The sequence below is a fragment of the Tetrahymena thermophila genome (genome assembly GCF_000189635.1).
Source record: "Tetrahymena thermophila SB210 genomic scaffold scf_8254671, whole genome shotgun sequence".
NCBI classification, from domain to species: Eukaryota; Ciliophora; class Oligohymenophorea; order Hymenostomatida; family Tetrahymenidae; genus Tetrahymena; species Tetrahymena thermophila.
The window spans coordinates 309,435-337,291 of NW_002476438.1; the positions used below are offsets into that span (position 1 = coordinate 309,435).

The following is a 27,857-nucleotide window of genomic DNA, read 5'->3' on the forward strand; positions in this document are numbered from 1 at the left end:
ATGTATTTGCTATATATGTGATAATACTTATTCCTATTATTATAAATATCATTTCTTTCAAACCTCTATATTCATCTATACATACAATCACTATTCATTCATCCATAAATACATCAATCATTCATTCATTCATTTAATAAAATAAGATTTGATTGTTAAAATTAGAAAGATTAAATTTATTTAAACTATTGAGATGCTTCATATGTTATTGTCATTTTAAATTTCTAAGTATCTTCAATTTTACATATTAATTAAATAATAAATTAATTAAGTAGAATTATCACTTTTACTCATTTCCTAGTTACTTCAAAATAATTTTATAAAAATTTATCTAATATAAGGACATTAATAAATAAATATGAAACTGGATTAATAAATACATTGAGTAATTTTTTTTTCTTAATACAATAATTAATAAAAACATTTCTAAAATTTTCTAAAATTAAAATATTTTTAAAACTCTATTTTTTAATACAAAAATTCTTAAATAGTTTAGTATCTTCTAAATATAAATTGTTCAATATATCTTATTAAACAACTTTAAAATAAAAATTAAATTATATTTATGAAATCTTAGCCTATTTCTATAAAAAAATTAAAAAAAATAAATGGTCTAAATTTTATTCAACTACAATAAATAAATAATTAAATATATTTTATGAGCATATTTATCTCTAATAAAATAACTATAGCTCAAATTACTTAAAAAAAGATAAATGCAATTTCATTCATTTTTCTTTATTATTATTAATAAAAACTTAAATTTATTTAATATGTAAGTAAGTGAATGGCTGTTTCTTTCAAATTTTATTAAATTTGTTAAAAACAGACGTAAAATTTTAAGTAAAAAAATGAACAAATTTTGTTAAAAAAAACAAAAATATGAATTTAAACTGCTATTAATTATTTATGATACGTTTTTAATTATAAATTTATATTAAGGCATTAGAAAAAGTAATAAGCAAACCTTTTGAAAATATAAATTAAAAAAGCGTTTGTTCTTTCAAAAAATATTTATTTAAATCTTTATAAAAGATAAAAGATTTTTATAAGCTGCTTAATTAATTAAAACTTCTGAAATAAAATATATTTATCACATAATGAATTATTTATATTTTTATAATTACTTCTCTTTTAAATATTGTGCACAGACTTGTAAAATATTTTCTATAATTAAATTAGTATGCTTTTTTAATTTTCATACTTTTTGATTTTTTTTTTTTTTTGAGTATTTAACATTTATCTATCTAATTTTAAATTGCTTATTAATTAAAAGTAAAAAACTCTTTTTCATTTTATGATTAATTAAGATTTTTTTTTGCTTATGTTAACAGATTTAAATAATCTTTAAAATTAAATTAGAAAATAATAAAACAATCCTTAAAAAATTACATCCTTTTTTCAATTTTGCCAATTTATTTTAGAATTTAAAAAATATTAAAAATATTATAATAAATATTAATATTTATTATTAAAATATCATTTTCTTTTTATTTGGGTATTATTTTTATTTAATTTGTTAACTTAACTGATACTTTTGTTTGTTTGTTGGTTTTTAAAAGTTATTTTAAATATCTTTTATTACGAATTTATTTTTGTTCTATTTTCTTTTCTGCTTTTGAATTTTTTGTAAGATAGAAAAAATATTAATTTGCATTACAGGATTGAATTATTCTTTTAGAACTTATAATTCATCAGAATTAAAAATATTGAAAAAGACAAAAAGTAGAAAAATTTAAAATAATTATAAAGTTTCGATGAATGTTCTTCATAAAGTAAATTTTGATTCAAGGACGGAAAATTCAATAAAAATAAATGAAAAAATATTTATAAATATGGGCAATAATAAAAGAATAAAGCTTGCAAAATCATATCCTAGTTTAAATAAAAGAATGCTTTATTTGATATCATAAAAATCTCTGTTATTTATTTCATTTTAAGATAATTAAAAAATGTAATCTTCTTATTATTTATCTAAGCTTAATGTTTCTTCGCAACCCTTTGGTGGTATTTTCAAAGAATTTTTAAATAAAAAATCAACTTTGCTTAATTCATATTATTTGGTGTTAAGAGAAGAATTTCAGCTTGATATGACATATTAATATCTAAATTTAAGTTTCTAGAAAAGAATTTTCTTGCCTTTTACTTACTGTTTGCTTTAATTTTTGATAAACAATTTATAAATTTATTTACTTTCTATTATTAATTCGAATATATTATTTTACAATATATCTATAAATTTATTTATTAATTTTTTTTAGTTGATTATTGATCAATTAATCAAAAGAGAGCAAATGAAATCATAAAAATTAATACAATTTTGTAAAATAAATACAAATTACATTCAATTTATATATGTATATATTTATAATATGATAGTAATCAATTCAATTTCTCTTTATTCCATCCAAAAATTATTTCTTTAAATCTTTATCTTCTAAGAATTTGCCACCATATGCATAAGTAGCAGTAGAGCTATTTTGATCCATTACACCTCTTGCCTTAACACAAAAATGAACAGCATTTATATGCACTGCAACATCTTCTGTTTCCACTATTGTTTGTAGAGCGACAAGAATTTGCTTTGTTAATCTTTCCTAGACTTGAGGTCTTTTTGAAAAGAATCTAACTAATCTATTAATTTTACTCAATCCTAATACTTTATCTTTAGGAATATATGCGACAGTGGCGAACCCATCAAAAGTGATAAAATGATGCTCGCAAGTAGTTGTTAAAGCTATATCTTAAATTTGTACCATTTCATTATATTCCATCTTATTGTCAATTGTTGTCATATCAGGGAAATTAGCATAGTCCAAGCCTTAAAACATTTCGTTAATGTACATTTTAGCTACTCTTGAAGGAGTATCACAAATGCTATCATCAGTTTAATCTAATGAGAGCATGTTTAATATTTCTGTAAAACATTCCTCAATCTTCTTGATTTTTTCTTCGTTGGAATAAATGTTCACGCTATTTGAGATAGGATTATCAATACCTTTTCTACTAATTGCCTATTTAACTTTATTAGCAATTTCACTTATGTTGCTTGATGACATTTATTTATTTATGTATTTCTTTCTTATTTTTTTTAATCGAACTTAAATTATTTGTTTTTTGATATTTTTAATTTATATATTTGATTACCAAAAATAGCGTAATATAAATAGCATTTACCATGCATTTTGATTGATTGATTGTATGTAACAATTTTAATTATGCTAATACAACATATTTGTTATACTTGAATAATAATTATGACAAAAATTATTAATTCATTTTTAAATTAAAGTAAATTTAATAGTTTAAATACCTTTTTTAAAGTAATAAGTAAGTAATAATTCCAGAAAAAATCATATTAATATCTTTCTAGGTTAAAAAATTAAATTAATTATTTGATTAGCATACTTGTTTGTTTCTACCCTTTCTAAGATTTTAAAGGGGGAAGTTGAAAAGTTAAAATGTAAATTTAATTTCCGTTTTTTTACTAAATAAATATTTTTCAAAATTTTAGTAAAGTAAAAAAAATTCTTAAAATGCTAATAATTTATTTATTTGTTTTAAAGATATATTATTATATTATTATTAATATAGTTTTTAATATTATAAAATTCAATAAGCTTGCTTACAAATCCAAAAATAAATTATACTTATTCTATTTAATCTAATAAATTCATGAACATTTTAGAAAACTAAAAAATTCAATAAATTTTTTAAAATTAATTTTTTATTTATTTGTTTGTTTGGTTTAAAAATATATTATTATTAATTTAGTTTTTAATGTTATAAATTTCAACAAGCTTGCTTACAAATTCAAACATAAATTATTCTTTTACTATTTAATCTAATAAATTTGTGAACACATTAGAAAACTAAAAAATTAAGTCAATTCTTCAGAATTAATTTTTTTTCATTTTATAATTTAATTTTATAAAAATAAAAATTTATTTAGAATAAAACTAATTTTATTCAATTTTCATATTTAATGATAAAATAAATTTTATTAAATACTTGTTTTTATTTATAAAAATATAATGGAAAACGAACTTAAAATTAATGAATAATTAATTCATATAATAATATTTCTCAAATTTGTAAAAATAAAATAAATTTTAAATTTTTCTCATATTCCCAAAGTACTACATTGGCATATTAATATATATATTCTTAATTATATTATCATTTTATAAATTTTTAAATTTGATTTTGTAAATATATAAATAATTTCTTGTATTTTAAAATAAAATTTTATTGATATGGATTGATTTACTTACTTATTTAAGATTTTATGAATTATAAAAAACTTGAAATAAAAAATAAATCTAAAAGAAATAGAAGTATTTAATTAAGTAGACATTTATATAAGTATTAAAGATGGACTGATACTTATTAATATAAGCGAACAAATGTATGTATATATATTAAACAGTTGATATTTTAAGAAGTAAATAAATTAAGTTAGTTATTTAATATAAAAAGTGTATTTTATTTATTTATTTATTATTTTTATTTGTTTTACTTTTAAAAATAGAATAAATTGGATTAGTTATTATTGATTGATTGTTAAGTTATTCTAATTATATCAAAATTAGTTGGTCTAATTAGATCGTTAGAGTGCAATTTTACTTTAAATTATATTGGCAAAATATTATTATTGTATAGATTAGTAGTTATTATTTTAATACATTATAACAACAATTTCTTTTCTCTCTTTATTCTCTCTCTATCCATCCTATAATTTGAAGACAAATTTATTAAATATATTATTTTATTCTAGATTTCCTTACAATTTATTAATTTACATTATTGCTTAATTTTTAAGATAAAAAGAGAAGATAGAGAAATTAGATGGAATTTGTTTTATTATTTTTGAATTTTAGTTTTTTTTGTTTTTTTTAATGAATTGTATTCAATCTTTATCATTAAAAATATTTTAATAAATTTTGGATGAATTTTCTTTTTGTACAAGCAACATGTGTTGGTTTTTTCCTTACTATTTATGAGGAAGATCACTGTCAGTTGAGTTTTAGTTTTTTGTTTAATTAGGATGACTATCTTATTTGGTAAATAGGACTATTGAGCCTACTTTATAGAATTATGGACGATTATATTTTGTAGTGACAGCTTTTTATTGAATTGTTTATAATTTTTATTATATGAATATTAAATCTTTAGCACATGGACGTAATTTTTATTCGTTATATCCACTGTCCTTTTCAAGAAGGTCAGACCAGCAGTTTTCAGATTTGTTGAGTTTATTAACCATATAAACAGCTGAGGCAGCAATATTACTTGGAGAGTATTTTAAAAAACGAGTATCAAGAAGGGCAACTTCGATAAAATAGAAGACCAAACATTGATCTTATGGTGATAATTCAGCTAAGCGAGTATACCACTCTGCAAATCTATAGGAAGAAGGTACAGTAATTTGGAAATTTAAAGCGTTGATAATTTCGCCTTCCATTTATAATATTTCTGCTTTAGAGCAAGCTCTATCAGTTATATCTGAGAATTCTCTCAGTTCAGGAGGATAAATTTCTTCATACTTTGCAGCTATGAAAAGCGCAGTAATGCCAATAGTCTGTAATTTAGATCTCTTAATTTTAGTAAAAGATAGGTATTTATCAATAATATAAACAGCGATGAAGAGAGTTTCCTAGAGGAGTTTGAATTTATAGTGGACTTCGATCAACCAGTCAATAAGGATCCATCTCATATGCTCTGAAATATCATTCTATTCTTCCATGTAATTTTTATTGATCAAGATTTATTTCTATTTTATTAAAAAGTTAATTAATTAGTTAATTGTAAGTTATTTTGCTTTGAAAGAGATGAAAAGTTGATTTTTAATTATCAAATCAAGCAGTAGAAAATAAATGCAATCAATATTTAAAAACTTTCTTATGAATTCTAGGGTTGATTTATTGATTGATATATTTTGGTTTTATATTCAAATAAATCTTTTAATTAAATCAGGATTATAATTTATTAATGTTTTGCAGTTTATTTAGATTTTTTATGGGGAAAATCCTTTAAACAAATCTTATATTTTTTTTGCTATTTAAAGGATTTTTATTTAATTGAAATTTATTTCGGATAAGGATTTATTTAAATCTTAGTATCAAAAAATAAGGAAAACACTAGTTAAATAAATCAATTTTTGTTGAATTTCCATTATTAAAAATAAATTAGATGAGATGCAATCATTGCGCTTTCATTTGATTTGTAACTTATTGAAGTATTTTAGAATTGATTAAATTTGATATAATAATTAGCAAATATATTGATTAGCTGTTGTAATAAATTCTAGTAATCTAGAATCGGATGAAAAATTAGAATATTTGCAAAAATATACTAACTAATCAATGAGAAAGAAGCTCATAGAGAAATAAATAAAAATGCTAAATAAAAGTGAATTAATTATTTAATTAATTAACTAATTACTTCTTTTTATTTAAGAAATTAAAATATTTCACGAGAATATTAAGCAACTTTGCAAGGATTTTGCTTGTCTTCATTAAAAATCTTTGTGTACTATCTTTCAATTTCTTTTTAACCCCTGGTTTTGGCGTTTTCAATGTTAAGTGTTTAAATTTCAAAGTTATCATTTGAACTATTAGTCGTGCTAAAATTTGAATTATCTTAATCGGATATCAATCTTTGTTAGCTTTTAGATGAGATTGCGTTTGTAGTTGTATGAGGTTATGTATTTAAATCTAAGCCAAAATCTCCTTTATAAATTGCTGCATCAAGAACGTTAAACTTGGGATTAAAGTTAGGCATATCGCTGCTCTCTATTTATTCGTTTCTTTTTCTTGCATCTTTGTTTTGGTGATCTTGCATTTGTCCTATCTACGCGATTTAGGCTCCTCCATTATTGCTGAAGAACTAAGAAGGACCTTTTTAAGGGTAGTAAGATTGTTTTTGATACTATTATTGTTGTTACTGCACTTACATTCCTCTATAAATTTTTTCATAATATTTCATACCTCCTTCTTCAGTTTAAGTGCTCATTTTTTTAGCTTAATTCTATTAACTTCCTTATGACATTCCAATAGTTTTCTAGCTCTAGCTCTATTTATAGAAGAAAAAAATATAAAATACAAAACATAGATGGGCTAACTTTAATTTTGCGTATAAGCATAATAAAGTCTATGATCAAATTTTCTGCAAATTTTGAATAGAAAATATTTATTTATTTTACATTAGAGCTAACAGGCACAGTATTGTAGTTGGACAATTCTTAACCAAATACTCTGCGATGGAGATCATAGTTTATTTGATTAACAGAAGTATAGGATTTTTGACTATAAGGCATATTTGGATTTATCAAGTCCTTTTAAGAATTTTAGGACTAAACGCATACCCCAAAGCTGTTTGTGTTGTTTGATTCATCTCTGTAATTAATCCTGGTTTACATTTTAAATATTAAACGAACTAGATATTGGCTTCTTAGATTTTAAAAGATAAATTATAGATTTATTAGGTATTATCTTTAATGTGTTTGTTTGTTTGCTTATTTATTTATTTGTAAAGTAATTAATTGATTGATTGATTCTATTTTTTAAAATGTGTTTGACTATTTGTTTTCTTTAAATTTGATTTAATTATTATTATTTATAAATCAATTTTTTAATTATCTATCAATTTATCCTTCTAATTTAAAAAAAGACAATTAATTAATTAATTAATTGTGTTTGTTTGTTTTTTTTATAAGTTTTCATTTATTTCATTAACATAAATTGTAAAATTTCTATACAAAATGAATAGCGAACACACCTTTTATATCGATTCATTCATTCATAATTACATTTTTATAGGTAAATCTTTTTTTTTTGATTGTTAAATGAAGATATTTAATAAAACTAGTATCCAATAATTTGGTTGTGATTATCTTATATGATTTCAAGCTAATTTTATGAAGTAATTCATTCATTTTCATATCACTTTTAAATAATATTTGAATGATTTCAAATGATTCGCAACTATTTATTTATTTATTAATTGCCTTGATTTATAGTAATAATAATAGTGTTTCTTAATTATTAGACGATCGATTATTTTTATCATTTGAATTTATGCATATTTTATTTTTATTACCATGAATTGCTTTTAATAGGCTCTCATATGCTTCTATCATATAATAGAAAACTAATTAACTAAATAACTATCTAGCTAAGTACAAACAAGCATTTCTTCAAATCTAAAATCATGATTTCTTAGATTAATTTAAATTTAAATATCTTTATCATTAAAGTACATTTAAATTTTCTTTAATTTGTCCATTCATTTTACATTATAAATAGATTCCTTTTATTTAAAAATTTGTACTCGAAATGATAAATAATATTTTTGTTTGATTTGAAATTCTTTATCATTTATTATAATAATTATAAACAAAAATTTCATATTTTTCTAAATGAATAAGTTTTTTTAGCTTCTTAGATTAGGTTAAAGTGATATAAAATTTAAGTTTCAGAGCTTTTTCATTTTGCTAAAAATAAGAATTAATATCCATTTTATGCGGGAAAGCAATTCCTTTAAAAATATAAAATTTAAAAAATAAGCGCTTTGAATAATTTCAAATATTTCATCTTTTATAAATTTTTAAATTTAAAATTACAGAGGATTTTAACAGAAATATTAACCACACAATTTTAATATTCAAGACACTATTTAATTGATACAAAAATTTATGCCAAATAACTAAATATCTTGAACGAAAATTTCGAAAGAAAGATGATCTTAATCATTTCCTTTTCCTTATAATAATTAGTATTATAAACTAAAATAACAAACAAATATAAATTTTCATGATAAAAATAAAATTGCTATCAATAAAATAATTATTAAATGATTTAAATAATCAAATTTATATAATTTCTTTTTAAAGGAAATAATTCAAACAGCAATATTTTTAAATACCAAAGATAAAAAATATAAATTTATTCATTTAAAAATATTTTTTAACATCTCTTTTTTTCTTATAGTAAATCTGTTTTAATATTTTTAAAAATAATCAAAAATAAAATTTGATTGTATAAAAAATGGATAAAATTAATTTAATATCATTCAAATAAACTTTAAGTAAGACTAATTATTTTTGTATTTATCTTAATATTTTTTGAAAAACTAAGTTTCCTTAAAATAGAATTTTAAAAAGTATTCGAAATTTTTGAAATTTTGGCTCCTTTTTAAATCTGCTATTCAAAAAGTAAAAAAAAAGACACTAAAAAACTATTTAGAAAATCTCATTTTAGGTCATTTGAATGATATTTGAATTTTATTTGGAGATATTTAAGGCAAAAAAACAAACTAAACTTAAATAAAATTATTTAAATTAGCCTTGAATAAGAATTTTTCTTTAAATAATTTGTTAAAATTTAAATTATTATTAAAAAGAACTAATAAATGAATACTCAAAATTTGATCAGTAACACATATAAAGAATTTTTTAATAATATAAATATAAAATTAATTTAGAGTTTATAATAATTTTAAATTGATCTTAAGTTCAATTTTTTATTTTTTATATCGAATGTCTTTAATTTTATTTCAAGTCAACTCTGTAAATAAAATAAATACTTTCTATCTCATTCATTCATTCAAGTAAGTAACTACTAATATCTTTTTTATTATATTAGTATTAATTTTTATTATATGAATGAGTGGAATATTTCAGTATATCAATTGGTGTGGTAAGCAGATAGATAGATAAGAGCAATTTTATTAAATTATCTCATCAATTTATTTTTATTTGGTTAATATAAATTAGAATACATCGATAGAATTTTTAAATAATAAATGAAATAGTTTATATTTATTGAAAAATTTGTTAAATTTAATTAAATTTTATTATAATAATTTTGAATGTAATTTTTGTTTGATTGTTCAAAATATATCTGTTGAGAATTAATCCAGTTAGTTAGTTAGTTATTTAGTGAATTTATCATTGATTCTATTTACGTTTCTATTTGTTATTGGTTTTCATTACTTTAAGGAATAATGAATGAATGAAAATTTTTCTAGTTTGAGTCAAATAAAAGTGTTTTTTTGAGTTAGTTTATAGTTTTTATAGTATATTAGAAAGGTATCAAAGTTTAATAGATATTTCTCTGCATTAAATTTCATATGTTTGTTTATATTAATCACATCTGGTCCTGACTCATTGAATTATTACTCTTCAATTTTTTCCTAGGAAGTGAGCCTGATTCAATTTTTGTACTAAAGTCGTTTAGAGATTGCTACATCATCCCTTAGTGTAAAGCATTATTTCCGTTCATTCCATTTTATTGTTGATTTTGGTGGTAATTAAAAGCACTATTTTAACTCGAAAATTGGGGATTATTGTTATTAGGAGTTGGTCCATTTCCCATTAAGTTTTATGGGTTTGGCATTCCTCCATAAAAAGAATTTTAAAATCCATTATTAGCAGGTTATCCGTAGGGATTCTAGAAATCACCTAAAAATCCACTACTATTAAACCCAAGTTGTGGTTGATTGTATTATTATTAGAAGTATAATTATTATTATGTCTGTTAGCACAAAAACTATAACTGAGAATTAGGATCATTATTTTAACTAATATTATCATCCTCATAATCATCAACTTCTTGATCTTCAGCTTTCAAGGCCTGCCAAAGACTTGTATTAGAAATCTCTTTTCTATATCTATTCTATTTTTAATTTTTTAATTAATATATTTATTTACAAACAAACAAATAAATTAATTTTTTATTTACTCTTTCCATAAAAGATAAAAACTTAGCTGATTGCATAGGATTCATATAATTTCTAAGGCTATCTACCATGTGCTCTAAGGAATAAGTTTTTTCTTGAATGTTCTTCTTAATTTATTACAAACTGATTATTAAGCTAATTAATTTAAACAAATTATTTAAAACCATGTCTTAAAAAATAAATAAATAAATAAATTACTCATCTAAATTCTTTTTTTCTTATTTAAATTTCTTCTTGAACTTCAAAATTTTTTATCTTTGAGTATCATTAATGTCAACGTACTATATTAATTCTTTTCTCCAATCAGGTCTCTTATTCATTTGTTCAGGAGAGAAAGGATTATCAGCAAACATGTCTTCCTCTATTTAAATTAGATAAAATTAAAATTAAATTAATAAATTTTAGATTCGAATAAAAACAAAAAAAATTTTATTTTTCAAAATACAACAAAAATTGCGAGAATTAAATTAAATTTCAAAAAAAAACAATAAATAAATTTTATTTGTTGTTTGATTTAACTAATAAAATTATGAACAAACATATTTAAGCTTATTCAAAATATCTTTTATAATTTCTTATAAAATTAATGGTGTTATTATTAATTGTAAACAATATGAAAGATTTAAATTACCTGCATCTGCAGTATAAAGTAAGTATCTGAAATGAGTTGGTATACAAATGTCCAATATTTATTTGAAGAAGTAGTTTATTGCTGTAATTCTTTCCTTTCCTGTTGCTCCTAATCTAAATCTCAGACTATCTAAAAGTAAATTAATTTCATTTTCTTCGCCGTTAGATTGAATACACTTTTCTAGCTTATCAAGTAACTAAGTTTAGTTTAGATTCAATCCTGCTAGTTAAGTTTGGAAGCTCATTTTATTTAAATATTAGTTATTTGATTCTAAAGCTCTTTTTGTTTTTTCTAGCTCTTCGTTGAGATTAGCAACCTTAAATTTTAATTATTAATATTTAATTTTAGAATTGAATCAATAAAATATACTTTTGTTTCAAGCAATTCAATGTAAATTTTCTTTCTTTTTCTGCTGTTTCTGGCACTTTCTCTGTTTCTAACAAGTTTTTCGTTGAGTTTTTTTTCTAATTTTAAATTAAATTTTAAAAATTCTTTCTTAAAATAAGTAATTAAATACCATAATTTTATTTGCTTCCATTTTAATTACTGGAAGAGCTTTCTGAACCTTTGTCTTGTTGGGAGTATAAAGCATATTAATCGTTTTCTTTTTAGATGGCATCAGTTGATGACTGAGATTTGTTAGTTACTGTTTTTAAAACATTTATTTAACACATTTTACAATTTTATTTAGTATTTACTTGTTATTGGATTAGATGCAGGAACAGGACTAACTTAATCCTTTGTTTGTTATAGCTATTATTGTCTTATTCTAACACTTTCTTACATACGTTGGTCTTTCAAAATAACATCAGAAAATTATTATTCTTTTTACAGAGTTTGAATACTTTAAAAAAAAAAAATATTATTGTTAAAATTATAAAAAAGCAAATAATTTTATTACAATTAGGATTCTCTTTTGAGCTATTCTTGATCAGTGATGAGAGAATTAATTTTGTTTATATATGTGTTTTTGGTTGTATGCTTTAAGGAAGATGCATTGCCATTGGCATTATTATTGTTATTGCTGTTGGCAGCATTATTTGTGTTGTTAGAATTATTGTTATTATTACTATTGTTGTTTGTATTATTGCTGTTGTTACTGTTAATGCTACTATTTAAATTATTTTATTGACTTTGACTTTTTTCAAGTTTCAATTTTTATTCATCATTCATTTAGCCATTTGCAGCATTTTGAGCTTCACTGTTTGAGTTTTAGCGAGAATTAGATAACTTTTTATCATCCTGAGTCTTCTGTTAATTATTATTCTTAATTGAATTACCCTTTGATCTATTTATTATTGAATATGAAAATGTAATTAAACAAATGTAATTTCTAATATTTCAATTAATTAATATTTATTTTAAAATATGAGCTCATTTATGAATATCACAAATTTAATTAAAATTTTTCTTCTTAAATCTGATAAGAATTCATGCATGGAACTTAAATATTCAATTAATAATTTCTTCTGCTTTTTTTGTTACTTGTTTTGTAAATTTTAAATATTTTTGGAATTTAAGTGATTTAATGAAAATGAATGTAACTTTGCAGAGTACATTTGCTATTTATTAATTTATTTTTCAAGTAATTTTTCAATCAATTAGAAAAAATAGACATTTGTTGAAAATAAACATGAAAAAAGTCTAAAATAGCTGCAAAGTATTCAGGAAGTGTCAATGCTCAAATAAAACTATTTTACTTTTTTATTATTTAAATGTTGGCATTCATATAGTCTCCTCCATCTAAAAAGCTTGTATTATTTGCAATATATTTATTGAAGTCATCCTATGCCGATCCACTAATATTATAAAAATTAAAATTTTACTTAATTAATTCATTCACATGATGTTTATTTACTTTCCAGAGTTGTTTTAATGAAGAAAACTTGCTCCAAATTAATTGGTGTTGTTCGATCCAGCAAAGTTTAAGCCTATGTTTAGCGGATTTTAGGAATTTTGTTAATTTATGGTATGATTGTATGCACCTAAATTGAAATTTGTGGTAAAGGGATTTCCCTCGCTAGTCAACAGTCCAAAATTTTGGTTAACTTAGAAAGGCATATTCTATGTGAGACTATTTTTAAGAAATAAATAAAATAAATCCTAATTGTTTTATTTGTCTTAATAAAATTAAATAGGTGCGTCATGTTAGAGAGTGATTGCTAAGGAAGAATCTTCTAACTAAAAATCCTAGTTGGAGACATTATATATATATATCAAAAGCCCTAAATAAAAAAATAATCGAATTACTTTTTAGGTGGATTATTTTCATACAATGTTTGCATAAAATCATTATCAAGAATTGAAATGTGATGATTTTCTGTATGCGTTTCCTCTTATGCTAGTCTCTATAAGTAGTTTTAATCCATTTATAATAAATAGTTTACTTAATATTATCTGTCTAAGTTGATTTGGTGTTTAATCTTTTATTTATTTTGTGTGAAATGGAATTAAGTTGGGGTTTTGTCAAATGCTAGTTGTTGGGTTAAAGTGACGTATTTTTTATATATGATGAGAAAGCTTTGTCCTATGTTAGAGATTTTAATTAGATGTTATTTGTGAGTGGTTGTTTGTTCTTAAAATCCTCCTAACTTTTTCTATTTATTTTTTGAAAATCAATCAATGTATTTAATTATTTAATATTATAGTAAATATTAATTTCTTTTTTTACCAAAATTAATGATTATATATACTCATAATCTTGCCGTATTTTCTTATTATATTTTCTGTGCATAAAATCAAACTTTTCTTCATTCATATTAAAAGATTTATGCATCTATATTTCTTTCTTTCTTTTTATGTAAATCATTTCTGTGCATGGTAATTTAATCAATGGAGAACTCATCTATCTATCTATACTTTTTACTATGTATTCTATTTGTATTGCATTTCTCTATTTATTTTATCAATCAATCAATCAATCAATCAATCAGTCTAAATTGTTATTTTATTAACCAAATTGGTTATTTATTTATTTATTAATTTGCATTTGCATGCATGTTTGCATGTTTGTTTGTATATTTATTCTCTTAGCTCCTTCGCATATTTCTAAGAAGCTCTTGTTTTATTAAATTTCATATTAATTAGTTTGTTTGTTTGTAGGATTTTCATTTGTGTTGATTACAACTTATATATTGAATCAGCTTATTACATATCTCAGGATTTAATATATATTAGATTGATATATATGGATTCTATCCACATAATATAAATTTATTCTATTATTAAAATCTAAATATATTTAAAGCTGAGCTCACAAAAAATGTAAATTAATATTAAAATTGGGTATTTCATTTACTTATTTAAATAGTTTTTATAAATTGCTTTTGATGATTTAAGCAAGCAAGTAAAAAATATTTCAAAGTAAAGCTCTAAAGAAACAGTAAGGAATTAAAGAATGTATCAGATTAATTTATTCTTTTAGATTATCAACAAAATGAATAAATAAATATTTAAAAATTAGGAATGCTAGCTTCAGAAGAAAAAGTGATATTTATTAGATTTCTACCATATAGTTTGTTGCGCCTAGTGTAAAGCAAAAAAGTTAAGCAAATTAAATTGAGGCTCAAAAACGCTAAAAATAGTGATTTTTATAGCAAATTGAATTATTTGAAAATAAATCAGGTATTTTAGTAGAGAAATTTTCGCTTTTGGTGCTAATTTGTAACTTGTAAGGATTTACGTTTTAGCCAAAAACTATGTAAAATTGAATTGAGGGTCATCATGAAATAGAAAAACTTTGCACAATTAAGGTTTAGCCCTCTGTAATAAAAAATTAACAGATTGAAAAAAGGAGGTAAAGAATTTAAGTAGAGACTTGAATTTAAAAGAAGTCCGAATGACGCAACTTCTGATTTGCCTCTTTGATTTAATTTACTCAATAATTTAGAGTATCAAAGAGAAAATTTGTAAATTAATATTTGCTAACAATTACCCTTGATTAAAATAAATTAAATGCACTTCTAAGTATAATTTATTTACAAATCTCTTTTTTGTGTGGTTAATTTAATCAAATAGATACTCTCTAAGTCAAATTAACAAATTCACTTTGCAAAATAAAGCATCAGATAAAAAAGTAAATTAAAGGCGCATAAATAAATAAATAAATTGATTTCTTTCATCCTCAGTCATTTTTGATAAAATTTCCATACAAATCTTTTAACGAAGATATGATTAAATTATTTTGATTTGATATGTGGACAAGAGTTGAAAATTCAAAAATAATTTGATAGATTTCTTATGCTTAAAGATTTGATATCCAAAAGAAATTAAACAAATTAATCAAAGTACACACAGGTATATTCTTCATGGTATTACATTTCATTTCATCACCTAGCAAAAAAAAAAGTAAATTGCTTCTTAATTTAAGAAATTTATTTTTTTTTCAATCTTGGATTAATTCAAGTGCATTTATATTAGTTTTGTAGCATCTGTAGATATACAAACTGACACCAATCGATGACTACATAAAAATCCCAAATAAAAATAATAAATAAATTAAAAAATTAACAAATCTCTATAATTTCAAAAGTAAAGATTGATTGATTAATTTATTCATTATTATTCATATAATAAAAACTAAATTAAAAAATATTCTTTTACTAAAATTTGTCATTTTATAATAAAGAATTATGTTTTCAGTTAAGTTTTTACTTAATGCTGCTTTTGAATATGTCAAATGAGCCAGTATTTTCTTGATAAATTTAGCAATCAATTATAATGCTGTAGAATAAAATCGATAAAAAAACGTGCAAATAGTAAAAATTCAACAACAAAAAAATAGAAAAAATTTCATAGTGCATAAAAAATATTATTGAAAGTAAAGTTTTATTCTGGGATAATTATTAATTTGAAATAATTGAAACGTCATCGTGAAAGACGTAAGTCATTTTACGAATAGCTCAAATAAATTTTTTTCAAAATTTGGTTTGTTGTATGTTCTTATAATGACAGAGTTTGTTTTTCAAACGAATCTATTTTAATATTGAATTATAATTCTTTTATTAATAATCCCTTCTGCATCTATATAGAAGCAGACAGACCCCACGAAAAATTTAGTTTTACAGGTTGCTTATATTCAAATAAAATAAAAACAGATATAATGAGCTATGATTTTAAAGAAACTAGCATAAGATGAATAAAATTGAAAACTAACTACAACATTTAATTTGTTATTTGACTTGAAACCTATACAGAATTGAAAAAAAGACTAATTGTAATTGATTATTTGATTGAATAAGGCTTAAAGTAAGCATGATAAATATTAATAATTGAAGGCTTGCCTAATTAATTCTAATTGAATAAATAAGACTAATTGTAAAACTTAGTGTCTAAAGACTATTAAATAATAAATGTAATCTATATCTCAAAAAGTGTAAAAATATTAGTTTTGTTTTACTCTTAAATACTAATTTAAAATAATACCAGAAACTATCCTCCCTCACTATTTTATTATTTCGTAAACCAATAACAACATAGGTATATGCAATATAATAACTCTTTAATTATAAATCTACTTAATAGAGTTGAAACTAACTAATAAATGTAATCATTTTTTAAGGTTTAGGTATTTACACTCTCTATAAAATTCTATTTATTAAAAAACTTTTCTTTTTTTTCAGTAAATTCAACTCAATTAATTAATAGAAATAAACAGGTTAATTAATTATAATCAAAAAAGCTAATTATAACTTCTAAAATATTTTTAATAAATTCATATTTTCTATTATTAATATTGCTTGTCTTTGCTTGTTTATTTATTTATTTGTTTGTTTGTTTACTTTTGAATGAGTTATTATCGACTAATTTTTGTTTGAATAAAAATACAAAAAAGGAGATAGTTTTAATTAATTTAAAAATTGTCATCTAATTTAACATGTGGTCAATTACACTCAGGTTAACACAAAGGGCAAATCCAAATAAAATATCACATCCATTTTATAAATTAAATTAATTTGTTTTCAACAGTAGTAACTAAATTCTTATGAATATTTTTGATAAAAACTAAATAAAATTTCTTTTTTTAATTTTTGCTAGTAGAAAAAAACAAACAAATTGATTCATTCATTAAGCATTACTTTGAATTTCTTGCAAATTTAAAACTAAGATAATAAATAAATCTTAACAAAATGCATCATTCATTCATTCATTCACTCATTATTAATTAGATTCTTCTTAATGTTTCATATAGTACTCTTTAATATCAAATCTGCAGTTAGGGCAATTACTTTTCTTACTAAACCAAGGTAAAATGCAACTATCATGGAAGATGTGCTTACATGGAAGCTTTCTAATGATTTCTCCTAAATTATATGTTCAAAATATTCTTAAAAAAAATATTTTTAGAAAGAGAAAAGACTTTTCTCTAATAAATATTATCAACTAAATGACTAAATTTGCTCATACAGATTGCATGTAAAATCAAAAATGTAAAAATAAATTTGAATTTCTTTGGATATTTTCATGAATCTTTCTTTATTCATGATTTCAAATTTGTCTAAAGAACATTGGTTGAATATTTGATTCTTAAATATTATTTTAGATTTAAAGATAGTTTTTCACTTAAATTTTAATTTACAGTTTGCTTCAAAAATGTGTTAAAATATTTTGAATTATTTATCTTTGGTGTAAATTATTTGGTTTTGTTTAATTTACATCAAAAAGTCTAATTTGATCTAATTTTTAACATTGGCTTTTTCCTATTTTTATGTTTAAGTTGTTGGGAAAACATAGTAAAAATCAATCAATAATTAGTTATTTGTATACAAGTAATTAACAGACTAGCATAGATATTCTGTGAAGTTGTATTAAATTACTCCTTTTAAATAATTTATGTGGTTCGTATTAAGCTTTTATAAATATTTCCTTTCTTTGTCCAATTTTTTTTACTGAATTTATAAATGAAATTTACCCTTTTTAAACGGCGTAACGCAGATAGCACAGGATTAATTGCTTGTACCCATTTTCATCTTCTTCACTTTATCCACAATTTCGTCAGGAAGTCTTCCTTCTTCATCCATTTGCATATTGTTATCCCATTCTAATTGTTAAAATTCATCTGCCTAAAGAATATAAATTCTAAATTATAATTAATCACAATTTAATTCAAACAAATACGACTAAACGCAAGAAGGTTTCTTTGCTCATTCCAAAAATGGGACATTATTCTACGTTGTTTAAAATTAGTTTAAATATTCAATGCTCAATCTTCACTTTGAAGAAATTACAGTTTTAATGATCAGTTGTAAAATCAAAATTATCATAAACGTTGCTCCATTCGTTATTCCAATCTATAAAATCCATATTATATTTTCCTGTTGGATTGCCTTTAATTGGTCTATCGTCACCTCTCTATTATCTATTTGGCTATCTATCCATTTTATGTCTTTTTAAATATTTTATATAACAAATTATGTATGTGTGTGTCAGTCACTAATATTAATTTCTATTAAATATAAATTTTCAGCAGCTATCAGATTTCTTCTATTAAATAAAACTCAATTTGTTAAAATAAAATAATAAAAACTTAGTCTATGTATATTTTATCACAAAATCAACAATAAATAATTTCTATTATAAACAATTTAGTTAGAGTTTATTTCAATTTACATTTTAACTTTTTTTAAAAAAATTTAAATTGAAATTAAAAATATTTTTAAAATAATCTTTTAAATCCAAATTTTATTTTAATCACTATAAATATTTTTATGTGGTTAATAAAAATAAATAGTCTAAAAAAAGCTAACTAAATAGAGTCTTATGTTGCAATTTATCGGAATTAAATAAATTTAAAAATTATTTTCTTTAAAATTTTTAATTAAAAATTATTATTTTATTTTATCTATTTTGATTTTATTTTTGTTCACTCAAATTTTATTGATTTTTTGATATTTTTTTTGAATAAATTGAATATCTTTTTCATTAATTTAGATAGCAAAGCATTAGCAAGTAGCGCAGATATTTTTGGTATTGTAACATATTCGTTCCTTGTGAAAATAAAAAATGTCCATATTAATAAATGCTAGGGCTTTAACTGTAAATATTTAATACTCCCTTCATTTTTATGCTTAACTTTCTAAGTTTTTTGATGATTTGATCTTATTTTTTAATATTTTTTAGCCATTAGTCTTTTTGAATTATCTTTCATTAGAAGATTATCTGATTACTAAGCTTAAAGAGAATACTTCTTCTTATAAATAACTTAAAAGTGATTATGAAGAAAAGACGATGAAGTATGAAGAACCAGAAAAGGCAAAGAAATTAGTAGAATAATCTAAACAATCAAATTTGCAAGAAACTATTCTGAGTTCAAAACATAATGTAGAAGTTACTCACAATTATGTTTCCTCTTTAAAGTAATAAGCAAAAAAAGATATTAGATTTTAATTTAAGTATAATTGAATTAGGATTGCATATTACAGACAAACAATTTATAACAGTATACATGAAAATCTACCTGTTATTTATCCACTCGTGGTAAAGAATTATTGATTTAAGCACAAATTTCCTTTTAAAATAAAAAAGAAAATTCTATAAATCTTAAAATATATAAAAAGACTATAGGATCTTTCTTTGCTCCCGTATTGATGACAAGAGCATGTGAATTATTTATATTTGGCAGATTTGGAGCACTTATTTATGATATATGGGATCTTAAAAAGAATAGTTAAAGTAAATGTTTATTTATTTATATAATAAACAAAAATATTCATTTTAATAAAATATAAATTATTTTAAAGATTAACATAATATACTTTATTAAACTTCTTACATTAAAAAACATTTCTAATTAAAGCTAATAAAATCAAGCACTTTAATTGCAAATTATGGCAAAATCAACAAATTAAAAATTTATAGAAAATAATAAGATAAGCTTTCATAATTTTTGAAATTAAACATTAATTTACCCTAACACTGATTTTGATTTTTAATAAATAAATTATTTTATAATTTTGTAAATATTTTTATTATAAAACCTTTACCTTGACTTTTGCTGTTAGCAAAAAAATTTTTTTTCTTCAACTTATAAAAAATTGAAAAATGAACACTCCCTTAATATATTTATTTATATATGAGGAATTACAGAATATTTTTAGTGATATAATTTATTACAATTAAATTCAATAAATAGCTACAATTTTAATAAAAATAACAAATAATTAGCTTTAATACTCTATAGCCTTTTTATTTAAAAATAAACAAATTCATTGCTAGCATGATGTTAAATATATTTAAGATTTACTTATTTATTTGAATGTATTTCGATTAATGCATCAAGATATAAAAAATAATTTCATTATTTACAGATCAAAAAATAAATATTTATTTGAAATTATAATTTAAGTGAATTTTTCATTAACTAATTACAATAAAATTAATTTTTTATAAAGTTTCGACTCGTTCTGAAGATATTGTTTACGGATTTTCTACTGTAGCTATTTTCTCATTAGTGGCATTCACAAGTTTTGTTCCTTTTTATAGATTTGCTAGCTTAAGCTCTAATAAATTAAAAGATATAGCTGCTAGAGAAGTGATGCTAGCTGAGCGTGCTAGAGAATAGTTAACTAAATTAAAATGAGTAATTTATATAAAAATTAATTTGCTATTTATAGTGAAGTTCAACTGGAAGAATAAAATGAGTTTTGTTGCAAAATAATAATATTTGATAAACATAAATTAATTAAATAAATACTCCTAACACAACTTATTTTTTAACACTCTATTTTACATATAACCACAAATTATTTTTTTTAATTATTTAGTTTGTTTGGTAGTTTTTTTATTTATTGTTTAGGTTATTAAATCAAACAAAAACAAATGTAAGAATTATGATAATTTATATTTTTTTATAATGTAAATAATAGAGATTTTATATCTAATTACTAATATGTTTCTTTTATTAGTAAAGTATGCATAATTTTTGCAATTTCATTATGTTAATTGCGCAAATTTAATTTAAATATTTAGTTTAGCTGCTTTGTAAAAAATAAAAATTGATTCGCAAATAGAAATTGACAGACAGATAAATAATTTATTTATTTATAAAGGTTGAATAGTTAGTTAATTATTAATAGCCTTCAAAAAAGAGAATAAAATAATTGTAAACAACAACGTATTTGAAAAGAATCTAGCTAGAAAGTAGGTTAAAACAGAAGAACAAATTAAACAACAAAGGAATTTCGTCATTTTTAAAATGGATGAAATAGCTTCCTAAAATTTATAAGAAGATTAAAATCAAGTTATTGAAGATTTTATTAATGAGGAAGGAGAAGAAAAGAATTAACAAAATGTTTTGAATTCTAGCATTCTGCTAAATACAGAAAAAGTAGCAGATTTAAAAACAAATAAATCTAATCAATTTTAACTCAATTTAGACTTAGGAGATTAGTCAAGCGACAGTAGCCCATAAAGAAGCAAAGACAAATCTAAAAAGAAAAGAAGAAATACAATAAATTTAATGTCTTCAGAAGAAGATTTCAGCATAAATTTTTAAGAATATAGTGAGATAAAGTAATAAATAGACACTGACTAGTTTGTTTTGCAAGGTCTTTCAAGTTAGGAAATAGAAAAATCTAATAAAGGGAGCATCGAGTTAAGCAAAAAGTTAAGCGGAAACTCAAATAGGGATTAAAAAGGCAAATTTGGAGGAGATAATCTTGTTTTTAAAGAAGATGACGAAGCCTTCTTTAAGAGAAAAGAAAATTTAAACATCTCTCAAGATATTGATGAAGAAAAGCTAGAATTGATGAGAAAAGAATTATCATATTAATTGTTTGAAAATAAACACTTAGATTTATTTACTAGGTCAAAAGGGAAATTGTCTGTAGATATCAAAGATTTAGAAGAGGATGAGGAAGAAGGAGAAGATCAAGATAAAAATAGCGATTTTTTAAAAGAGCAAAAACAAGAAAACTTCTTTAAAAATAGCAAATTAAACCTAGGAGAATTAAAATTATATAACCATAATTATCAATAAGGAAATTTTTATAATTGGGCAGACTTTTAAGTTTTTATTTCTTCCACAGGCTCCTTTCTTATTAATGGTATGTTTTTATTTATTTATTTGAATACATTAAATTTTTATATATTTAATTCCTCTAAAATAAGAAATCATCAAAATATTCTTACAAGGCAAACAAAAAATTTATTTAGTAATATTAATCTTAAACAAAATCTAATAAAATATTATTGTCATAGTAGATAAAATAAATAAATTAGAGCTTAATATTAAACATGACTTGCAATTTATTTTATCATATTATAATGAACACTAGCTTTACATATTATTGAAAAATTAAGCATATAATGATATCTAGATATTTACCTCTGCTAATATGAGAAATTAGTCTCACTTTAATTATATAATCTAAAGATAAAAGTTAATAATGAAGTTAGAATAAAAAAGTGAACAAGAGAAATTAATTTTATTAAATTTATTAAAATAGTAAGTAAGTTATAAAAGAAAATAAATTTAGTATCAATTTTAGCTTTACGATTGAAAAAAATCAGTAAATTATCAATTAATGAAGGAAAAGCTCTAAAATAAATTTATGCATAAAATATATTTAAAAAAAAAAAAAAAATTTAATGGGAATTTTAGCTTTATTATGAAAATAAATCAGAAAATAATCAATAAATAAATGTAGGAAGTGCTCTAAAATAAAATAAACTTAAGGACAAAATATATTTTTAAAGAAAATAAGTTTGCAAGGTATTTAAGTCTAATTTAAGCAAATAAGTAAAATTAATACCCTAAAATAAAATCTTTGAATAAAATTTTAGATTTTTTAATAATTTTTAAATGTTAATTATGAGATAACTTTGCTAAAATTGCCTATTAATAAAAATCACATAAATTAATTTTTACTTTTTATAAAAGAAAAGAAACAAATATCTAAATTACTTCATAAGCTGGAAAGCTGCTACAACGAAAATATCATGAGCAATTTATAGTTTAGGGAGTAATTTTAGACACGTAAAGATTATTCTTTAGAATCAAAACAATACGTGCCTATCATTTTAGATACTAAGTACCAAATATTCAGAGTTGATAATTCCTTGAAGGTTAATCTCTCTATAGCAAAAGACTACATTTGTGAAAATCTGAAATACATACAAATGAATCCTTCTTTATTGGCCTAAGTTGTTTCTTCTCTTTCTTCTTACAGAGATTTTGAAATAAACGATTTTATCGAAAACATAAATAATTTCTTATTTGACAATATCTTAGACTATCAACCAATTTAAAAACCACTTTATAAATTCCTCTCTGAAATAATCAAAGTAATTAATTAGATAGATAAATAAATAAATACATTTTATCTTTATTTATTTGACATTAATCTAAAAATAGAAAGAGATAAACAATGCTAAAAAGATTCAAGACACTTTTAAAATGGATTCTATTTATATGAAATTCATCTAAGGTTTCACAAAGAGAACTAATTTTTAAATATTTTTTTCTGAATCATTCAAAATACCTTTGTACTCAATAATAAAATATAACAAAATTATTAAGATTGACCCAGCAAAGTAAATTAATTATTAATCAAAGATTAGCTAAGATAAATTTAAAAATTTTAATTAAAAAGAATTAATAGTGAAGACCTAAACATAAAAAAACCTCAACAAAATAATTATCATCATCACCACCACCATTACAATCAACATCATTAGAATTTAAATAACTAAAATTCCGTTATCAATTTGCATCACAGCTAACCAATTCAGATGAATTAAAGCCTAAACTCAAGCAGTATAGGAGGAAATACTACTGAATTTAGACATACTCACGATGTTGTACTCAAAATTAATTAAAGTTAAGACTAAGATAATCGTACAAGCATTCCTCAAGTATAAGCTAATAGAAACACAGGATTTTTAAACAGCTTTTTCAGCTTATTTTCATCAACAGGTAATTATTTTTTTCTTTCATTTTTAACAATTTTTTTCGAACATTTCTTTTTATAATTCAAATTTTAAAAAAAAATATTTAAATTATAATTTAATATTTTCATAATTTAATTGTTAAAATAAAAAGAATCTAAAAAGAAAAGAAAAGACAGCAACAATACCTTAAATGAATCAACTATTTTGCAATAAGGACCACCTACTTTATAATACTAAAATAGTAGTTGTAGTTGTAACAATATTGATTCAATAGAAGATAATTCAGTTAACCTCAACTCATAAGAGTCTGCAATGACAAAAAGTATTGAGAATTCAGTCATAGATGAAACTGAAGAAGATAGAGCTTTGATAGAAGAGAGAAAAAAAAAAGAAGTAGAAAATAATATACTTGTCCTCAAATAAATTACTACATAAATTATTGATGCCTTAACAAAGCACATTTCCTGCATTCCTAAAGGTAGAAAATTAATAATTATTTTAAATGAATCAACAATAAGCTTTTTTTGTGATTTTTCAAAAAATTAATTTGAATTTTTAAAGTTTTTAATTGTAAATTTAATAGGAATAAAGATCATGTGTAAAATGATTGTAATATTACTTGCTTAGAAGGACCCTACATTAAGTTTGGAGGAAAGACTTTAGGTATTATCTTAATTTATAATCATGAGATGGGTCGTTCCTTCACTTGTTTCTCTACTTCATAGGAACACATTGACAGAGCTACATTAAGTGAGGTACCAAAATATCTCAACTATCACAAAAGTGCTACAAAAAATATTTAAGAAAGAATATGAAAATTTAAATGATAATCCTGGTCATGATATTTTGAGACCATTTATCATGAGTTTTTCGGAGAGAATAGACAAATTTTATGATTATCTACTTAATTTTGATGGAGGTTTTATTGAAGATATCATTAACAAAACTGACAAAGAGTTATACAGCCTAAAAGAAGATACGATTACATCTCTAAGTTTATCCTATAGTGACGTAGATTTAATACACAAGATATTTTCTTCTGTTCAGGATGACAAAATTAAGTCCTAACATAAGAAATTGTTTACCTAAGTAGAAAAGTTTAATATTTACTTATTTTTTTATTTATTTATTTCAAATTAGAAGAAGATCTTAATTTTATTTTATATTCTAATTTAGGTGTATTAAATTTAACGAAGCAGAAAAATTCCTAGATAACACTATTAAGAGCTAGCAAAATACTCTCTTCTACATTTGGAGGCCGGCTGAGTTTTATACTTAAAATTTAGTAATTCATTTATTAAATAATTTTTTTTATAATTTAAATAATTTCAATTTTGATTTAATTAATTACAAAACTTTTATCGTTTTTTGTTTAAATTAATTTCACTTGGAAAGCTTAAAAATTTATTGATTCCCAAAAATATTTTATGTAAAATGAAAAAAATTTATTTAATTTATTAAAAATTCTAATTGAAATTAAATTAGTTTTGTTTGAAAAAATTATTTAATTTATTAAAAATATTAATTTAAATTAAATTAATCATTTTTATAAATTTAAATTCAGTTAATTCTTTCCTTTCATTTTCATTCTGTTTATCGTTTCTTCTTTCTTCAGATTTTATTTTAAAATTTTATCAGTTTTCAAAGAAAGAATTTTATTTAATTAGAAATAAATTTAAATATTTTTTGAAAAGGTTGACAAATGTTTAAAATTTCCAATTTAGAATAAGAATGATGCTGAACATGTGACAAAATAGAAGCTTATAAACACATTAATTTAATTTTTCTAGAAAATTAACCCAAATGAAGATTTTATAGAAAATACAAATTCTTAAGAGTTACAAGGAATATTAAATTTCTATGGAAGAAAGAACCAAATGAGTTAAAAAGTAATGCAAAATGGGTTGTAACTAAAAATATAGTCTAATTTCATTAAAAGTTTATTGAAAAAATTTAGTCCTGACTATGAAGGAAATAGCTTCTAAAGCTTGTTATAAGAAATTCATACAGAAGTGAGTGAAAAAAGATAGAATGTTGTAGACTAAATTAAATATATTAAATATAAAATATAACAAGCAATAAGTAAACTAACCTCATAAACGCTACAAATAAAAAAAGAAAACCAAGAAATGCTTGAAAGGACAATAAAATAAAACATTTTATTATTTATCAAAAAGGCAGATATTCCTGTAAGAATTATTTATTAAGATGACTGTAAAATCATGATTGAGAAAGAATAAGATGAGTAATAATTCAAAGAAGCTTATTCTTTCTATAGAGAATCATTGCAAGTTGGTAAATAAATTAAATTATATATTTGATTTGAAAGTCTAACTTTTATAAATAATAGGATATGATCAAGTTAAGCAAAAAATGAAGAAGAAATCAGTTAATTTGGTAATATTAAATAAAACATATTTAGAAAATAAATTTATCATTTATTATTTTTTATTAAAAAAGAACGAGAATGACATAATATGTAAAAATATCAAAGAGTAAATAAAAAAGTTAATTTTCTAATTATTTGATTGAAAAAATTAAATTTTTTTAAATAGGTTTATTGAAAGCATGCATTAAAAAAGGATATTTGATAAATTAATTGATTTTTATCCTTAAAACATCAAATAATTTAGAAAATAAATCAATAATTATAACGATTATATTGTTGAAAAATTCTTTAATATGCCTAAAATGCAACAAAGCAACAGGATGGCCATTTATGAGTAAGTTTAAATTTAATTCGAAAAATATCTTGCTCGTGCTCTTGCCAAAAAGTAAACATTAAAAATTTTGATTTAAATTTTAATTATTTTTTTAATCTTTTTAGATATTTAATGAAGAAAGAGCAATATAATGTTATATGTTCTCCTAAACATTCTGGTAATAGAAAAATAAGTATAATTGACAAAATGAAACATAATTCTGGCAAAAAAACTTATGATGATATCCACTTAGCTTCTCTAACTCCAAGTAATTAATAATCTTTAATATTTAAATTTATGAAAAAATAACTAATTAATTAAACAGAACTAGAAAAGATTTAAAAGCAATCTAATCATGTAGATATTTTATATATTATTGATGAATGCGTAGATTAATTGAGAGATCTTGCTGAACTGAATGGGTAAGATAAAAATGAGGAATTAATTATTGTATCGAAAATGAGTAGCCTAATAGAAAAATCTCAAATACATGATTGCCAAATGATAATAAAGTAAATTAATTTAATAGTCATCAATAATCAATTATTACTTATGAATAAATAGAATTATAGACAGTCTAATCAATTTAAATTTTTGGAATAAAAAAGTCAAAATTATATAATCTTTAACCATTTTTAAGCTAGCTGTTAACGAAGTAGCTTCAATGTGATATTTTAATTTGTAATTTATTTATTTTATATTAATTATTTAATTCATGTTAAATTAAATTATATTCTATTTTATCTTCTAATCTTACTATTAAACAACTTAATATATTTCCATTAATTTTATCAAATTTATTTATTTTTCATTTACCGCATCCTTAAAATTGTTCAACATATTTTAATGTTTTTTTCAGAATTTTTATCAATTTTGAGTTGTAAAAAAATAAAACA

At 21.5% G+C, this 27,857-nt stretch overlaps 7 protein-coding genes across 7 annotated transcripts; 3 read left to right on the top strand and 4 right to left on the bottom strand. All coding sequences in view use genetic code 6, as the record gives it.

The window, feature by feature from the left end:
- Positions 1-2,387: 2,387 nt before the first annotated feature.
- On the bottom strand, positions 2,388-3,059 carry TTHERM_00425960 (GTP cyclohydrolase I; the record flags this gene model as incomplete). The annotated part of the gene is made up of 1 exon (XM_001013774.1): positions 2,388-3,059. The coding sequence occupies one exon, from the start codon at positions 3,057-3,059 to the stop codon at positions 2,388-2,390; it is 672 nt and encodes a 223-aa protein (XP_001013774.1).
- A 1,850-nt stretch (positions 3,060-4,909) lies between these two features.
- On the bottom strand, positions 4,910-7,420 carry TTHERM_00425970 (amine-terminal domain cyclin; the record flags this gene model as incomplete). Its single annotated transcript, XM_001013775.3, has 3 exons — positions 4,910-5,773; positions 6,445-7,074; positions 7,205-7,420. The coding sequence occupies 3 exons, from the start codon at positions 7,418-7,420 to the stop codon at positions 4,910-4,912; spliced, it is 1,710 nt and encodes a 569-aa protein (XP_001013775.3).
- A 2,728-nt stretch (positions 7,421-10,148) lies between these two features.
- TTHERM_00425990 (BZIP transcription factor) lies at positions 10,149-13,740 on the bottom strand (the record flags this gene model as incomplete). The annotated part of the gene is made up of 11 exons (XM_001013777.2): positions 10,149-10,676; positions 10,743-10,875; positions 10,939-11,101; positions 11,372-11,687; positions 11,741-11,835; positions 11,889-12,017; positions 12,070-12,215; positions 12,273-12,659; positions 13,072-13,170; positions 13,230-13,445; positions 13,622-13,740. The coding sequence occupies 11 exons, from the start codon at positions 13,738-13,740 to the stop codon at positions 10,149-10,151; spliced, it is 2,331 nt and encodes a 776-aa protein (XP_001013777.2).
- An 893-nt stretch (positions 13,741-14,633) lies between these two features.
- TTHERM_00426000 (hypothetical protein) lies at positions 14,634-15,238 on the top strand (the record flags this gene model as incomplete). Its single annotated transcript, XM_001013778.1, has 3 exons — positions 14,634-14,753; positions 14,887-14,954; positions 15,061-15,238. 3 exons carry the CDS (start codon positions 14,634-14,636, stop codon positions 15,236-15,238), a joined length of 366 nt encoding a protein of 121 aa, XP_001013778.1.
- A 2,286-nt stretch (positions 15,239-17,524) lies between these two features.
- On the bottom strand, positions 17,525-18,748 carry TTHERM_00426010 (RING-H2 zinc finger protein; the record flags this gene model as incomplete). The annotated part of the gene is made up of 4 exons (XM_001013779.3): positions 17,525-17,673; positions 18,282-18,432; positions 18,488-18,537; positions 18,598-18,748. 4 exons carry the CDS (start codon positions 18,746-18,748, stop codon positions 17,525-17,527), a joined length of 501 nt encoding a protein of 166 aa, XP_001013779.3.
- Positions 18,749-19,372: 624 nt separating this feature from the next.
- Positions 19,373-20,948, top strand: TTHERM_00426020 (transmembrane protein, putative; the record flags this gene model as incomplete). The annotated part of the gene is made up of 5 exons (XM_001013780.3): positions 19,373-19,405; positions 19,490-19,725; positions 19,777-19,846; positions 19,927-20,041; positions 20,761-20,948. 5 exons carry the CDS (start codon positions 19,373-19,375, stop codon positions 20,946-20,948), a joined length of 642 nt encoding a protein of 213 aa, XP_001013780.1.
- A 615-nt stretch (positions 20,949-21,563) lies between these two features.
- TTHERM_00426030 (GTPase-activator protein for Ras-like GTPase) lies at positions 21,564-27,631 on the top strand (the record flags this gene model as incomplete). Its single annotated transcript, XM_001013781.3, has 14 exons — positions 21,564-22,413; positions 23,250-23,653; positions 23,724-23,902; positions 23,962-24,284; positions 24,411-24,737; positions 24,843-25,356; positions 25,436-25,544; positions 25,954-26,554; positions 26,610-26,656; positions 26,720-26,754; positions 26,815-27,033; positions 27,087-27,229; positions 27,287-27,473; positions 27,526-27,631. 14 exons carry the CDS (start codon positions 21,564-21,566, stop codon positions 27,629-27,631), a joined length of 4,044 nt encoding a protein of 1,347 aa, XP_001013781.3.
- Between the last annotated feature and the right edge of the window lie 226 nt (positions 27,632-27,857).